The 18,128-nt window shown below is 40.4% G+C and overlaps 1 protein-coding gene and 1 long non-coding RNA gene across 2 annotated transcripts in view; both read left to right on the top strand.

Annotated features, from left to right (window-relative positions):
* Positions 1 to 61: 61 nt before the first annotated feature.
* On the top strand, positions 62 to 4,318 carry LOC145478221 (uncharacterized). Its single transcript, XR_014048211.1, has 2 exons — positions 62 to 356; positions 3,146 to 4,318. It is a non-coding gene; the product is annotated as an uncharacterized LOC145478221 (long non-coding RNA).
* Positions 4,319 to 8,029: 3,711 nt separating this feature from the next.
* LOC145478210 (uncharacterized) overlaps positions 8,030 to 18,128 on the top strand; it is a 38,897-nt gene continuing 28,798 nt past the window's right edge. Inside the window, exons 1-4 of the mRNA XM_081456158.1 lie at positions 8,030 to 12,095; positions 12,686 to 12,806; positions 13,251 to 13,322; positions 15,504 to 15,565. Of these exons, the coding sequence (XP_081312284.1) occupies positions 8,955 to 12,095; positions 12,686 to 12,806; positions 13,251 to 13,322; positions 15,504 to 15,565 (3,396 nt within the window). The 5' untranslated portion in view covers positions 8,030 to 8,954. The remainder of the gene's footprint in view (positions 12,096 to 12,685; positions 12,807 to 13,250; positions 13,323 to 15,503; positions 15,566 to 18,128) is intronic.

Here is an 18,128-nt window from a genome sequence, read left to right as displayed (position 1 = left end):
AAAATACGGTACTTTGTTTGCTCACAGTCCCCTTGCCAAGAGATTTTCATTATTTTTGCGATTTTGGCGGGAACTTTTTGATACATCTGCGCATCTGCGCGCTTGCGTGCTAGTTTCAGTGAGAAATGAGCAATCAACATTGCTCTTCTTTTCAGATTGCACGATTGCTATGGAAAAGCGACATAAAGATACAAAGAAAAGAGCCTTGGATCCTGATTATGGACTGAAAATGGGACTCGCCATCGGCGCCTTTTCTTTGCAATGCCGTTCGGACATTTCCCGTTGTTTACTGTCGACAGTCTGTAGCGCCAAGGGGTGTAGGAGTGATTGTCAAACGTGTTTTGGTGCCTGTTCAGGTGAGAACAGTGGCTTTATGTTAAGTCTCAGCTACGGTTGTGGGAATATTTGTAATCTAAGTATACTGATTTGGAATGGGTACTCAAATTATTTCGCATTATTGAACGTAAGCGTATGTAAAACTATATTGAGCCCCGATCTGAACCACTGCGCAAATTTGCGCACATTCGTGTTCAACCTTTCAATGTTTGCTCTTGTTTTACTTATTTTTCGAAGGATTAAAATTTATTCTAAAGCTTATTTACCTGTCAGTTGAAAGTTAGATGTCGTGAAAGTGATAATGGCTCAAGAAATATAGTCTTCTGACGTGCTTTTAACCTGGGAATTCGATTTGATAACCTAGAAAGATTTCGTAACAAATTTAAGAGGGAGATCACTAAAGGTTAACCTGATTAACAGAACGGTTATTGGTTAACCACGTTTTCTGCGCCCTATATTTCCCTTTTGCAAAAGCTTACTACAGCAAGTACCTTTTGAGAAAAGATAAAGCAAAATGATATTGTTGCATTTGTGGGTTGTAGTACAGATTCTTATGGGTCCCGCGTGTATCAATGGTGTGTTCACTGCTTAGAGCAGGGAGAGAAAAATGTCGGTATCCCCTGACCCACGAAAAGATGGCAGGGTAACGAGGAGGAAAAAAAATAACTTCCCTCTAAACCTCTACGTCTGGATAGCGGCACCCATGGTTTCCCACTGTATCAGCTTATATGATTCCCTTCAAATGAAGCTAATGACCTATACGACCTCAAAAGAGGACAAAGGGTACCTCTCAAGTTATTTTTAGTCATGGTACCCAGTTCTCCCGTATATAACGTTACCTCGGCGATGGGTGGATGATTTCGTGAAGCGTGAAAATGCGCGTAAAGCAGCTTCTGCGCTGTCCACCCGAATTAAAATTCGTGTCACGGGATTGGGATTTCCGAAACCAAGAGTGATCTTAAAATAATTTGAGGGAGATTGCCCTGGGAATAAGGCCTATATAGCGGATAAACTTTCTTAGACCTCATACTTTCTTGGTGACCTATTTGGGTTCCCATCTTGAGTGTTTCACACTAAGCCAGAGAAATTTGAAAACGCAGATTTATTCCTACGGTGAGGCCTACTGTCACATTAATCCGTCATGAAAACGGAGCTTTTCGAAAACGCTCTTCAAAGCGGAGGAATTTGGAAACGCTGACTTTGCGTTTTAGTGTGCAAGGAAGACATTTTAAAAACGGAGCTTTTCGAAAACGATGAAGTCACGATCGCGAGAATCACGTGATTTCCCTGTCCGAGGTTTTCCCAAACACAAATCCAATATGATCGGTTATTGTTGCGTTTTCAAATTTCTCTGGCGTAGTGTAGACGGAAAACATATGATGCGTTTTCAGAGTGAAACCTTTTTCAAATTTTTCCGGCATAGTGTGGACAGGGTCTCAGAATGATTCAAGTCCCGATCGTGGCCTTTGCAAATCGCACTCGGCGTGTGAACTTCTAAACGCTGTCCCATATCAGAATCTTGAATCGACGAACGTTCCATCCTTACTGAAACGCTAAAACAAAAAAATCAACAAAGCATTTTTTGATGAAATTAATGAAATATACTCGATCGTGAACGGTGATTGGCTCTCAATCGTGCGTTTACGTAATTATTAAGTGATTGGGAGCACACTGTAATTGGTTGTAAATCATTTATCATAACTTAATAAAACATAGAAAATTATATTTCGAGCTTCTCAGTCATAAAACAACCCTTTTTGCCATATAGTTCAGGAAAAACTCTGGAAGTCTGGTCGAACTCGAAAGAACTGTGATACGCCTCGGTGTTTACAATGTTTTTCTCGTTCTCCCGGCGAACTTACAATAGTCTCACAAGACCAATTGTGCTTTAATAAGTCAAAGTAGCCAAGAAGGTTTCGAATATGGTCATGCATATACAGAGATCAGAGATCGCGCAAGCATTCCGAACTTTCTCACAGGAGGAATGTCAATAAGGCCCAGTTCATACGTCGCATTTCTGCCATGTCGAATTCAATTCAATTAAGTGCGGCAGAAATGCGACTGTGGATTCATACGTCGCACTTGTGTCACACTTAACTCAGGATTTATATTGTCGGATATGTCGGCCAGCGGAAAATGCTTTAAACGTAGAGTATTCAATACGGCGGACGAAAATACTGAGCGACGAAAGACTTTAATTTTGCGAAAAATTGTCCGCCAATGGAACGAGAAGGACAAGGCTGACAACGGAGCAGTATGTGTTGCAATATGTTCAGGCATTGGGTCGGGAGTGGCCAAGTTTCTCCTTTTTCTTCGGCGGGAAAACATTTACGCATGCTCAATACATTAACATAATGTATGCATTAGATACGACACGGCAGAAATTCGACGTCTGAATCGGTGTCGCATTTCTGTCGGATAATGCGACAAGACCAGTCGAACGTGCGGCAGAAATGCGGCAGCCGATTCAGACGTCGAATTTCTGCCGAATTTAATTCGTTGAATTGAATTCGACACGGCAGAAATGCGACGTATGAACCGGGCCTAAGCCCTAATGCAATAAGTTGTTTCTAAGCAACACGCTCGCCGACTACTGCGTGCTCACAGTCGAGATTCCCACCGTAAATGACAGCCTAATGGTCACTACTCAGACTTTTCCTTCTACTCACGTAATTGCAATTTGGTGAGAAATTTTATGAAGTCCTCTAAACCCATCCCCAGAGCCTTACTCATTTCACTTCTCGCTTGCATGTGAGTGAAAAAGAATGGTACTTGTTTTCTGTCTAATTGAGTCTAATCTAACGTACAGGCGAGACCGATGAAGAATGAAGTAGACGTGAAAGCCTTCTAAAGAAGCAGTGGACCAAGCTGAAAGAGAAATAGCTAAATAAAAATGATGATTGTCTTGTCCTGTCCTGTTCTGTCTACTGGAGATGAGTACAAAGAGAGACCATGGATTCCTGTCCTCGATCGATATTAAGAAATCGATGAATCTGAGAACCAGCGTTACTGATTGCAAGGAAGGTAAGGTTCACCGCTTTCAGTTTGTACTAGCCTCTTCTAGGCGTTCAGGTAGTTGGGGCGCAGCGCGAAAAACAGCGCGCGAAAAAATAAAAAAAAAACGCTTCCTCTCGCGGCGCTTTTTTTAAATTATTTTTTCGCGTTTTTTTTTTTTTTTTTCGCGCTGCGCCCCAACTAACTGAACGCCTGGAAGAGGCTAAGTTTGTACTGGTAAATGATGTGGCGGTACTAGTGGGGAGAGAGAGGCGCACTATACATTTGTTTTGCAATTGAAATTTGCAATTTAGAGGAAAGGATCTCTATGCAGTATATCCTTCATGGCATTAGTAATCATACAACTAAAGCCAATTAAACCTGACAGAACTAATCATCGTGCCCCTAAAACCTGAGATATCAACTATCATATTCTCTCTACTGCTCTCGAAGTTTTCCTTGTAAACTAGTTTGGAGACATTTACCTGTGTGGTTTTTGATGCACCCACTGAGTCGTCTTATAAATGAGATATTTAATTTCTGACTTGATTCATTCACTTTTTTCAGTTTTGTTCGGGATGCTAGTCCATCACAAGTGTGCGCCCTTGCCTGTTTTTTGTCAAGCAAAGCTACCTCAGCATTTTCCTGTCATGGATATTCCAAGCGAGAAATCAAGAAGCTGCTTCAAATTGTAATGCGATCGATGTGCAACAATGCAGTTGGCCACCAGTTGGCCACTCCCTGAGTGGAAGAAAATGTAGAGAGAAACCGGTTGTTGGTCTGTTGCGCGAAGGTTGGCTCTTGATTGTTTTGACGGCTAGCGTTCTCTCGTTATCCCCAATAAAAAATTTTACAGAAGAAAACGGAAAAGAGGAAGGCTGAATGTTGCAGAATCTTTTGTTGCTTGAGAATAAGCATTCATACTTTTAGTATAAATTAATATATTTTGTTTGTCAGGCATATGTGATCATATTAATTTAGATTTTAATTTGCGCCATATCAATTTTAAATATTATTATTATTCATTATTATTATTATTAGCATTAGTATTATTATTATTATTATTATTATTATTATTTATTATCGTTGTTATTAATTATGGGAGGCGCGGTGGCCTCATGGTTAGTGCGCTCGTCTCCGGATCGAGTGGTCCTGGTTCAAGCCCTGGCCGGGGACATTGTGTTGTGTTCTTGGGCAAGACACTTTACTCTCACAGTGCCTCTCTCCACCCAGGTCTATAAATGGGTACCGGCGAACTTAATGCTGGGGGTAACCCTGCGATGGACTAGCATCCCATCCAGGGGGGAATAGAAATACTCTTAGTCGCTTCATGCTACAGAAACCGGGATAAGCTCCGGCCTGATGGGCCACTTGGCTCGTATGCAGACTTTACCTACCTACCATTATTATTAATTATATCTTTTCCTCGTATCACGCACTGGCAAGTTTAAACTCACAATTATTCTGCTCCTGTTGTAGGCGGCTTCAAAGCTCAACCAGCTCTACTAAGAGCGTTGTATCAGTCACGTTGAAGCGCTGAATGTTTTCAATCTCCTATTGTGAACACAACTGCAATAACAATTTCCTTATTTCTTACTGTAACTGCCCAGTAGAAGGTAGTCAGTCTCGTCGACGTGCGATAGTGTACTAAGAGTCGTGAAGCAAACCTGCCAAAGACTTCACTGATCATGAAAATTCGCAATTTCTTAGTCAACGCACGTACACAATACATCATTAACTTGATTGAATACCATTCATTACCAATCAATTCATCCAATTGCTTTCGCTATCGCCAATGAACTTTGAACAACTCGTCAAGAAACCCATTCCTTTATTCTTTACTCAAAGTTTGAGAGATATGGGCGTATTAAGCAGCGGAAAAGACTCAATCCTTGATATGGAGGTTTAAACTAAGCACTTCCTTTTGTTGTCTTTTGCTGCCCACTGGAGCCATGCTTTACTGAGTGTCTTGATGGCATTATGACCATACATAATCAATTCCCAGAGGGCATTCGAGTCCACGGAAGACGGTCAATTAGTTTGACTAAAGGTGTATTGCACGTTCTGTTCCAATTAGGAGCTTGTATATTAGACCAGTTTAAGCCGTGCTCGCGTGAAAATAATCACGAAAGAAAATTCCAGTTCTTGTAACGTGGCTTCATCTATGACCGCCTCGAAAGAAGTTAACCGTTGTTTTCGGCAAGAGAACTTAGGATGATCCAGTCGAGGCTCAGGCAAGTTATTGACTACAAGTCGAGTTTTACTTTAACAGTAATCTTTTTATACCGTTTCGTTGAGTTAAAAGATCAATAAGACCCGATTTATACTGGACGTATGTGTTTAAGTGAGACTGTATTGCAGAAAAACACGATCATACGGCCGTATTATTACCCGACTTAAGACGTTACTAATCCTTACATCAATTAGGAACTTCACAATGACTAAGCTAGATCAATTGCTGCGACAGTTTCTCAGGAGATTTTAGTCGGAATGCAAAATGGGAACACTGAGGTTTTACCCACATCTTGCGACGACTTTTTCGCCATTCCTGTTTCGCGCGATTTCCACTATGACCTCTGTTTTTTACTATCTAATATGTACAATGTGATAATGTGTCTAGTATACGGTATACTAGGAGGTGTTTGTGTAATATTATATAACACAGCCGAGAACTCCTGCCATAAAATTGGTGGTAATACTCGCCCCTGCCAAACTTGGTGGGAAAACACTGATTAAACACCGCTACTTCAGCACGCGCAACAGCGTATGACAAGCATGTTCTTATGAAAGACGATTTTATGCCAGAAGTTTCACTCTTGATTGTACGGAACAAAACTAAGGTCACGTTCGCGATGTAACTTATTTTTCGTAAAGTCAGTCGTGTGAAGAAATTGTTATTTCACGCCAGCTCTCCCTCGACCATACATATTTCAGTTTTACTTTACCATATCTGACCATTTTGATTGGCTCTTCAGCTTTCTCTGTTCTAGATAACATAACTTTTTTGTTTTCAATTAACACGTTCTGTTGTGTTTTGAAGTGGGATAACACATTAACTATGAGTAAGCTCTGCCCATTTGTCAACAAGCACCTCCTGTTTTCTCGACGCAGTAAAAGTTGTCACTTTGTTTATTAGGATTCTGTTAGTTTCGGCCTCTAGGGTAGATGTTCTTTTATTACTATGCAGGACAGCCATTGTGTCAGTGTTAGAACTCGTTTAGGTTTAATATGTTTTGTCGTCCTTTGGCTAAAACAGTGCAGTCCTTGCCGGATTATTCTCAAAACACTGCTTCGCGTCAACTGCAAACTATAAGTTTGTTTGTTCGCCTAGCCTTTTTAATGTTCATTCTAGTTATACAAAAGTCATGCCATATTGATATTTTTGGCGGAAATAGAGGCTTTTTTGACCACATCTTTTTTAACAAAATATTTTTTTTTGACATGGTTCCATTTGAAGCGGGACCTTTTAATAGAGTTCCTTCTTAGTGCGGTGTTATCCATGAAATTCAACAGTTTGCAAGGATTATGGCTGTTTTGTTAGGTCAAACGACGTGGATATTTTTCAGCGCGGAGAGACTCTGGAAAATGAGCCAATGTCACTGATTTCTGTACTAAAATCGGCGCAATAATTCCAACACTATCTATTTTACAGTACGTGCGGTATTCAAAGGACATGACACCTTTATTTCAAGGCAACATGGCAACAAGATGCCTAAAGGACTAACAAGGGGCTTCCTCCAGTTAGCAAGGGGCCAAAGACTCCCACAGTTTATATCTTCTTCCTTCGTTTTAAATTGACTGTGTACCGTTGATCAAAAATTGAAATCGAATTGTTAATTTGAACTACACAGTTTAACTTCGTTGTTCACCTTCGATTCCTCTGATCATAGTTAACATATATATGTTAATTATGTGTCACGTACCGCGGCGATACTTGGTATAGAAACTACTTTTCTGTTGCCACTCGGCAAAGTATGAGCCAGATTTGTCTGACGACGTTCACATGCTGTAGAGCGGCGAACTTCGTTCTTTTTTCATGTGTTAGCACATAACTTTAAGATGTGGACGTACTTTGTTTTCCTGTCAGTATAAAGAAAGAACGCTTACATGACCATACACAGTGTATTATTTACGCGGCACAAAGAAATTATTACTTATAATGCTCTTTTAATTGCGACAAGCTTTCATTTCATCAAGGAAGAGTCTCGCAAAGGATGAGGTTGTTTATGTAAAATGTGGGAATTGGCCAAGATTTTCAAACTTCGGAGAGAACAGTTTAATGAAGAGGCTTTTTTCGTTTGGCTGTTCTAAACATAAGTTAAATCCTTTATACAGCTAAATTCCCCAAGGTACCGATAATACAAAAAATCATTATAAAGGAATGCTAACGACGCATGAATAGAAACGAACTGGCTTTGTTCGTGATCAGTGAAAATAAATACCTACCAGTGGAATAACAGTTTTGAAAATGTGTCACATTTTGTAACTTACCTCCAACATCTTTGGAATTTTTTATTGTAAAAGTACTCGCATAATTATATTCCGCTGTCGTCGCTCCATTTGCATTACCATTTTGCTTACAGTTCATTAATATTAATTCATGAACCAAAACTTTCAGTACAACAATTTATTTACAAGTGATTGTGTTTGCGATGACATAACTCTTTAAATAATGAGATTCAGAAGTAAATCACTCTAAATCCATGTTTTGTCTCCATTTGGATATTACGGACAATGATTATAGGATTACAGTAGATTACATTTTAAGATGTACCTAATATCCCTCTTTAGCTAGAACAAAGCAATGTTTGCTACAGATGCCTGAAAACGTTAACTGTGCTGGCCATCTGAAGGCATTGAACTATACCCTTGAGTGCCAAAATAATATCGTTAATGATGGTTCACGGTGGAAATGACTGTTGAAGACTTGGCGTGAAGAAGTCAAATATGTTGCTTTGAGCACGTGAGTAAACTGACTCTTCGTTCCGTACCGCACGTGAAGTGCTCCGTGCCGTGTCAGTGAAAATACAGTCAAAGTTCCGGAATCGTAATAGATGACTCTGCTTCTGAATAGTGAAGGTCAAGCGAAGAAAACGAAATTATGTCGATCACTGAATGAATTGTCAAACAAATATGATAAGCAAACTCATTTATTACGATGTATGAAACCTCTCACGTCAATTCCGGGGCTTGAGCCAAATCTTACTGTACGCTTTAATTGACTTCTGTTTTAAGAGTTAATCACGTCGCTATTAGGTATATTCTATTATACATTGATAGCGCGTTTCATGAGAAGTGATCTACATTTCAAGCTTTTTTGTCTTATATCGATGTATTATTTCACATGTTACATCAAAGTTTGAAACTAAACTGAATGTAGAACTATGTATAACAAATTTATAGTCTGTTGCGTGAAAACATATTTACAAAGGCTAATAAGCTTTTTAAGCTAAACTTCCCAGCAAGTAATAGCATTATTTCACTTTCTCAGAGAGAGTTTGAAAAATTCATGGTACACCCACGGTGACAAAGTTTGTGAATCAATTTTATCCGTCCATTTTGCAGATTATCTTTGCACAGTGTTCTAGATCTCTAATTGCATCGTAAACCACTGTGGCATAGACATGGATCTGAAAAAGTTCCTTCTAAACAACGCCAGTCTACAGTCCCGGCCAAGACGAAGGAGACATAGCATTGCCGATGTACGTTTCTTTCACACTCTTCACGATATTCCGGAAAAACCCGAAGAGGAAGACACGGATAAAGAGCGACGACGCTCAACTGGTAGCTTTAAACAGGGAGAATTAAGGTCGAGGGCTGCGAGCGAACCGCCTTGTGAACCCACGCAAGAGTACTACGAAGGCACTAAGAATGTCGAATCCACTAGCGCAGCAAATGGCACGATAGCCTTTTCTTCCGGTGATTGCAATGTAGACGAATCTCCACTTTATAAGCGATGCTTCTCTTTCGAGAATTCCACAGAGGACAATGAGCATTTAATAGAGGCTGTATCCACATACGTTCTGTCGTACACAGATGATGCAGGTGACGATGCTTGCAATACTGGTGATGTTTCTCCGGCGACCACTGGGTCGTCCTTCCCTCAGGAGAGCTCCAAAGAAACAAGGGACGAAGAGTTAGCTCTGTATGAGATGCTCAGGAAAGTTGACACATCCATGGCCCCTCATCGATCTCGACGAGGGAGTGTGATTGACCCAGAAGTGTTAGAACGAATAACCTCCCTGAATCCCGTAGTAGAATCTCGTCGATCAAGCAGCATTGCAAGTGTATCAATAAATCTGAATGGATCACCCGAAGATGGCGATTGCAAGGTAGGGTCAGAACCAGGGTCGCGCCGTTCCTCCGCAAAGAATACCGATAACGACGAAGGCATGCTTGGAAAGGTTCTTGTATCTCCTCGCCTAACCAGGAGAGGGTCTTTGAGTGATGTTCTGCTATCACTGTCGCCTCAATTCGACAAGAAATCCGATCATGGTCGAGAAGAAACACCTGGCAACGATGGAAAACTCAGTTCAGCACTTCTATTGCCACACGCAAATGGTCACGTAAAAGATCCATGGAGACCACTTTCTCCTTTGAACTTCAACAAAGGTAAAATTGAACGTGATGAAAGTCCAAGTATCCAAAGACAGGTTAAAATTGAGAGTCAGGTTAAGAAGGAAAGCGAAAATGCTCTTGGTAAAATAATGAATTTTCCCAATTTACTAAAACGTAGGGGTTCTCTTGGAAACGTTTTGCGTACGCTTTCTCCTCAAATTGGCAGCTCAACATCCAAAGTTGTTGGCATCAAAACGTCTTTAAAACCTGCAGCTGAAAAGGAGCGCAAATGCAACTGCCCAAGCAAGGACAAAGATGGCATTCTTGGGAGGATATTAAAAAGCCCGGCTCTAACTAGAAGGGGTTCCATTGGAAATGTCCTCAACACGCTGTCTCCAAACTCAGCTAAAAGATGCCCGTCGCTATCTGCTTTGACCATTAAATGCGAAACTGATGACGCTCAATCAGAGAAGAGGTCACCCATTGGACCAGAGGTGCCAAATTCCAAAGATGTTCAGGGGTCACCCAGTGAAGCTCGTCCCAAAGGTCTGCTGGCTATCGTTCAGCAACACGTGATCACCCACAGCCAGGCTATGCAGCGGAAGCGGAGGAATTCCATTGCTTCTACCAAGCCGCCCACAGGAACTTTGGAATTTTCCTTGAGAGAATCGTTAGACACTGGAGAGTGGGGAAATGAAAGTAACCCCGAAAACGATCGTAAATCATCCGTCTTGAACACAGCAGCATCTATCAAGGATTCCTTGTCAAACAAACACAACAAGGGCAACGACAACAGCAACAGCAATAGCGTCAACGGTAACAACATTAACACCGAATCAAAAGATAGTGCAAAGAGATGTGGCCCATCGGACGATATGCGCAACTCAAATGGCCCTGGTATGGTTCTCAATCATCAAGTGCAAGGTACAGCCAAAGACTCAAGTCCATCTGAACTTAGCAAGTCCAAGGAAAAGTCTCACATTAGAGCCGATGGTGACGTTAATTTTCCCGTGCCCAGGCAACTGGTTGCAAGCGAGAGTATGGATGTTCCTCGAGTGCAGTCTCCGCAGAGAAAAATCAGCGCTCCACTTCCTGCGAGAAGCGTTGCGCCTCCTCAAAGGAAGAGCAGTGTCAACGTGATTAAACGTCCTCCTATCACCTTTGTGATTCCAAACGATACATCTGGAAGAACAGAAGGGAGGGTAAATCAACCGAATTACCAACACTCAAGTGGTGTGGGGTTCGATAATTCGCGTTTCCTTCCATTAAGCCAGGAGGAGGCTGATGATTATTCCAGGATCAAAAAAACAGAGGCAAGTAAGTCAGCCACGACTAATTCGACCATTACAATGAGTTCGAGAGTCACTGTTCATGGTGGAGGTGGAAAAGGGATCGTGCGTAAACTTGGAATATCTCCGAAACAGCCGCCTCTAAACGATTCCCTTCCCACGGAGGAAAGGTTTGCGGCACTCAGCGAGAGGTATGCTTCTTTGAAGGCGAAACTCGAGGGAAGTGACAGTAAGCAGAAAACACAAGATCCTTCTTCCAAACCTTCCGAAAAGAGTGAACAAAACCCAAACACTGACGATAAATTAACCCAATCGAAATGCTGGACAACTGTCGAAAGTATTCCACTTCAACAATTTGCAGTTCATCGAGTATCTGATAAACGTGTTGCTTCAATCGAAGGTACATTGACTGCCAAAGATGGAGGTAAGCAAGGAACAGACAGCGAAGTAAACGGTATTAATTTGGAACCACGTACAGTCACAAGTAGTGAGTACAGCCACGTGAGTGGGAAAGAATTGATGGGCGTCATGGAAACAACAAGCAGGACGAAAAGCATCGAGAATAGTCCTAACGTAGACGCGAATAACAATATTACACCCAGTATTGCCAAAATACAAGTAGAGAATGATGGAGTGGGGGACATTTCTTCTATGGCTAATGCCGGTAAAACAGCTCTTGACTTAAGACCCGACTCTCCATCCCAACAGTCGAGAACAAATGTTCTCGCAAAGCTGATGAACAGAAAAATGGGTCCCAGAAGAAAGCAAAGCATTGTCCCTCGTGTGACGAAAAGAAGATCGAAGATTTATACAGAGAGCGTTAGTGGTAGCAACAGTATACCAGCGTCTGCAGCACAGTTTGAGAGGATAAGAACGGTTGTCGAAAGTTCTGTCCTTCGTGCACCGGTACGACAGGAGGTACGTTAAAATTATTGATCGTAGTGGTAATAATAATGTAATAATGTCTTTATTCATTGGATAAAAATACATATCAAAATTTACAAAGTAGAATTAGCTAGAATATTTAATAGGCCCTTACGATAAAAAAAATTGACTGAAAATGCTAAAATTAAAATTGCATTAAAGAAGACAAGAAATTGAAAAATCTACGTTGCTAATTTATATCTAAAACTAAGTCTATTAAGAAAGGTATTTATAAACCGTTCAGTATGTATTTTCGTTATTGCCCAATTAGACTTATAAGAACTGATACCTTTCCCCAATTCCCTCCCAATTTTGTATCGTAAGGCTGAATACCAATGATAAGCCGGGGAAAGACATAAACATTCTAACTGAAAGCAAATATTTAATTTTACTCGTGTTATGTTACGATTCGGGGATTTAAAGTCGACTTTCTTTTTACCTCCTATAACAAATTCAAGTAGGCAGACCAGGAGCTATGAAGGACTTGCATGATCAGAAAATCTCCGAAAATTACAGAAATTATATAAAGAGAATGTTAATCCTGATTGCCGGAATAAAGTTGATTTTTGACGTGTTTTGTGAAGGCTGTGAATATCCGAGAGCTGTTGAACGGCCTCTCTTCCTGTTTGACTGAAGTAGAGTTGGTCGCCATTTGCAAAGAGTGTTCCAAGACGTTGCGGACCCTGGATGCGCTGGGAAGTTTGCGTAAGTGTAGATAACAATTAAAAGATAAAGCGGTCTTCCCAGGGGAAGAGGGGAGGGGGGAGGGGGAGGGTGGGGGTCGGTTTATAAGACAACCGGTTAATAACAAGAAGCCTATCGTGCCAATCAGAGTTGGAAGCCACATGTACATGGTACTGTAATGGTTCTGTAATCGGTGCCGAATCAATTAATGATGGCTTCGTTTCTTTTGGCTGAGAATAGAATAATGTTTATTTGGTGAATGGCTTGAGTGCATGTAATATTTATGAATTGCTGACAGAGAGTGATGGATAGTTGACGTGAAGGAAAGATAGAAATGATTATTTGAGAAATTATGAAGAGGCTTCGGAAAAAAATTTGTGAGCTTCAAAGGGTTCTCATGACTCCCGCGTTACTAAAGCGACGGTCAACCCAAGCAGTTCAGGTTATTAATGTCTCTTTTTTCAGCTTCTTACGTGTCCCTGGAAACCGTAATCATCAACCCAAGTGGTACCATCAAGTTCAAGCACCTCAGCACAGGTTTGTACGCACTAAGTTTGCGACCTTTGGAAAGCGTTAAGTTCCCTGTTTGTTTACCGGGTTTAAATCGGAATCTTAAGATGTTCAGATGGAATATTATGTAGCTGGACGAAAGAGAGCTTGACTTCTGTCAACTTGTCGGGTTTAACGCTCTTTTGACTGTTACTTGCTTTCCTTACCGTCATGGAACAGCTATAAAAGATGAGCAACCAGACATGATTGATACGCTGTGCAACCTCGCCTAAGATCTTGCCATGCAACCTCTCCTTTTTACGAAACTCGTTGAGACGGTGTAGAAGAAGAAGGCTCTCTTCCAGTTCGAGAACTAACCTCCTCGCATTGGGACAAAGATAATAAAAACATAAATCAAAACTGAAATTAGTTCAAGGACCAATATAAACAGCAAGAATCATTAGTTAAGATTCTTTTACGTGAATCAACAATGAGCACTTGTTTTCGCTGAAGTCGCATCAATCACTATGCACCTTGTTTATACCCAATAAATCCTTAGAATAGCACCATGACTGTAGTCACGATTGCTTGCCAAATTCACGTTTCCGACGATTGTTTTTTGTTCTACACTGAGAATTGGTCCATATTTATTTTACACAGAGAAATTTAATACTCAATTCAAAACAACAGAAAAAAATGCTAGGTCACCATACTCGTTTGCGAGAAAATGACGATTTACCTCTATGGCGAGGTCCAGCTGTAAAGAAAAAGCCGCCATTTTTTAATGCGCGCGCGCTATGCACGCGTTAAATTATGCGCAGTAGGGATGCGCATTGCAATACTGGGGAATGACCTTAAGCTCATTACTCGCGTTAGCGTTCGAATCATTATAATCGCGTTTGAAATAGAATCTTAGATTTACACAACAATAGGTCCATTCTGGTTTGAGCTAAATTGGTTTTACTGTTTTCCCCTGAGTTGTTTTGCTCAGTCACTTTCAAGTTGTACTAAACAATGGCGAAGACTCTTTTCAAGCGTTGTTTGATAGTTCGTGCTCATTTCGATGGTGCAAAATCAAGAAGTATTTTTCACGTTGTTTGAAAGTGGAGCTACTTTTCAAAGGGGTTGAGTGTGAGAAGAGCACATGCTTCAGAAGTAACTGTGTATCAGCTTAGATCTGTTGAACGTTTGTTGGATTTGAAGTGAGTGTATTGACCTTAACGTTTAACAGGCAGTCAACACACTCTTGTTTTGATTAACCCATTGTTCATTGATACTGCTTTTAGTGGCGTGTTTGGCCATCCGTTGATATAAACGTTTGAAAGAGGTTTCCCTTGTTTTGTATATTAATTAGGTTGTCAGTATGTTTATGTTTTATTTATGTACAGTATGTACACCTTTAGCCTGTTCATTTAAGGTAATTGTGACCTCCGACGCCATTTTACCATGGTAAGAACATTTTCCAGAGTAAGCATTCTGCAAAATTGCTAGCAGCTCTTCAAATAAGTTAGGTTATTTTAAACGTGCCTGAAATCAAGGCTGTCTTTTGTATAGCAAGAGGGATTAGCTGAAGAATTGTGTGCTAAAAATAACTTTCCCTGTGCACAAAGAGGGCACATTAGGAATGTATAAAGACGGTCCTTCCATTAACGAGCTGGTAATTAGGTACAATCCTTGTGCTCGCTGCAAACACAGACAAAGATTTCTTCACGATTCTCTTACGACTGGCTTCTCAGCTGACTTCATTCTAATGAACTACACCCAAGCACTGCCAAGAAAATCTCTAGTTACGTAGTTACGTTATTAATGGCGAGATTTTGTATCTAGAGGCTGTCTTTTGATTGTAACTAATGCTTTTGTATTCTTCAAATCCTAGTGTATCGTGCTTTCTCAAATCTCGTTTCGTAGACAATCTGCGCAGGTTCCGTCCGAGAGGTGCCCGCAATTTGTGAAGCTCAAAATGTCTTCAGTTTTTCATAGAAAGCAGCTCTAGACGTGATATTTATTTAATATCCATTTCACATCAAAACCATCGGCTATTCAACAATTTTATTTCAACGGTTGCGGCGTTTTCGTGTCTGGTGAGAGGCTTTATGATATCACTTACTAGACTATGTAAAGAAGTTTTTGAAACTCTTAATCTTGTTTAAGGTTGTGACATCAGAGACGTGTTAACTGACATGAGCTTATCAATCCGTTAATTGTTGTATGTTGACACTTGTCTTGCAGGAGTTTCTATTGATGACCTATTCCTGGCTCCAGAATACTCTAACAAGTTTGCATCCGAGAAGGTGAGAAAATTTAGTAATTGTTGAGACATGCTCTTTGACAGTAATAGCTACATGGTCTGATACTCTCGGCTTCTCAACTGTTTTTGTGTAAATACAGTCGAACAAAACCCTTTAGAGAGAGACCCAACTGGAGATTGCTGTATATGAGGAATAGTTGTGTATAAAGTCAGGAACTGTCCTTGAAGACAAACTGTTTGTGTTGTGGATAGATAGTAGTTTGTCAGTATTGACTTAAGCGTCACATGGACCCAATTGTGTCGATATCCGCATAATAAAGAGCTCTCTGTATTTTGGAAGTAGAGTTATAAGAATTTCTCCTTACTGTGTGTACCGAGAGAACTTCCATGACAACAAAAATGGTGTAAGATGTAGCAGTGAAAGCTTCAAAATTTATCGACTCATCATGCATTAACAAACTATATATTGAAAAATTTGAAACGTTTAACATTGCCTTCGAGGCAAATGCGACTGAAAGACATATCATTTCGTTGAGGTCACCTATGAGTTTGTTGTGACACATCAGTGGAAACCATCATATTGTCCAATGCCACAGGAACTTCGAAACACATGCAAAATAGCCAGTGAGAAACCCAGGCGTCTGGGATTGAAGAATAATTCGTATCAAGTCCGACACGGCTAACACCATTTGGTAGATGATTATGTTGTTAGATCATGTGTGATATGGACAATGACATTTCTTTGCATCAACGCAAAGTCAATTTAGCGTGATTTTCATCCGACTGTCGTTGTGATCGTCAGCAAAAAGGAAAACAACGCATGTGATTAACTCGTGGACCAAGGTATGTGCTTTGTCTTTTTCACGGACTGCTAGCGAATCATTTTCATTTTAAGGAGAACTGTAATGTTGTGTTCCCTATACGTTTCCTCTGAGTTGAGTGAATCGGGTCGAAAGCTGCAGCAAGTAAAGCTTAAAGCACACATCGTTCAATCGCGGTCGTTGTATTATGTATGAAGTGCTCTCCTTGGCTTCAGTTAAGCTGCTAGTTGAACTCATCATTCGATGTTGTTTTATAATTTTCGCTCTCGCTTTAGTTAGTGAAAAAGAAGTTTTTCTCAGTGTACTTAACTGCGGTTTTTGTGGAAAAGATCTCCATCTTGCTAAGATATTGTGCTCAGTACTATGTAGTTATCTAATGCGCAGATGGGATTTGTTGCATCGACTCTTAGACCTCATGTATTTTGCAAACTTGTAGTCCCACTGTTTTTCCACCCAGCTCCACACGGAATACTCTCAAAAGAGCTGTGGCATTCAGTTTTCAAAACTTGTGTCGTGCGAAAAGTATGAATCAGTCTTGCGAGGTTTATGATTAACGAAGCGGAGGTCAGTCACTGAAACTTTCGTGCTTTGATAAACCACATGTCTAGACCGCTAAGAGGTAATTGGACTTCACTAATCCATTTTCTCTAACAACGTTCAAGCGCAGTTTGTCAAGTTACTGCATGCGTTTCCAGACATCTTAAAGACCTTGTTATATTTCTTAACGTTTGAACAACTTATAACTTCGATTCCCTACACAAACTTATGCCTACTTTTGATAAATGACTACAGTGGCAAAACAATGACTTATTTCCTTAGTCAATGTACATTGTGTTGTTTCCAAACGTTTTGTGATAATTCTCTTCACAATTTTGTGCGTCGTTTATTAAATAAAACTGAACACTGATCCGGTCGCGTTCTGCGATAGGCTCTTCATATTCGTGTGACATTTTTTCACAAAATAACAAATTTAAAAGAGCTACCCGGCCCATAGGGCTTAAGAACCGCGAACAAGGGTTGTATTGTCAGTTGTAATGACTGTACTACTTATTGATGATAAACCGTCTAATCTCTAAGTAATTGAGAATGTTCACAGTTATTGCAGAAAAATAGCCTTTGGCAAGCTTACGTTTTGAACCTGTAACTAACAACAAATAGTCTGTAAGCCCGATTAGAATAAGTCACGAGTTATGCTCATATTAAGTACACTTAATGAGTCATTTATCACTCTTTTCTTTAGTGTGTCTCTTTGCGGTTTTTGTGTCTGACGGTATTTTAGCAAATTGAACCAGTGTCGATCGATTAAGACATCGTCATAATCTGGAACAGGCGTGCATGTTATACCGTATCAGTTCTTGTAGTTCGTAATTCAAAATTCGTGGAAATTTTCCTTTAAGTTTGATCCCACCTGGGTAACACACTACCCCATCGTCTATTAGTTGCCAGGTTTTTGCGGAGATTTCATTGAAATTGTTTCAAACGTTCCTAAACAAGTAATTGAATGCTGAATATGGTGTCTTAAATAATAATAATATTGTTACAGGAAGCTCTCTCACCCACCTTTGATATACAGAGAGGCCTTTTCTGTCTTCCTTAGCTTTGCAAAGAAATATTAAAGAGGAGTTAGAGCATTTAAATATTGCTCGCTGTTACGGTTGAAAGGGTAACGTTTGTAAGGTTTTCAGCTTCGTCTGTTTGTCTGCGATCTGGCATGTCGCCGTGTAATGAAGTTTGATTGTGGTGGCTGGCTTAATAAGGCAAAATCTGTCACTTGTTCAGTGACTG

This window comes from Orbicella franksi, chromosome 2, assembly GCF_964199315.1.
Source record: "Orbicella franksi chromosome 2, jaOrbFran1.1, whole genome shotgun sequence".
In the NCBI taxonomy this organism is placed as follows: Eukaryota; Metazoa; Cnidaria; class Anthozoa; order Scleractinia; family Merulinidae; genus Orbicella; species Orbicella franksi.
This window is presented reverse-complemented; position numbering and strand designations above follow the sequence as displayed.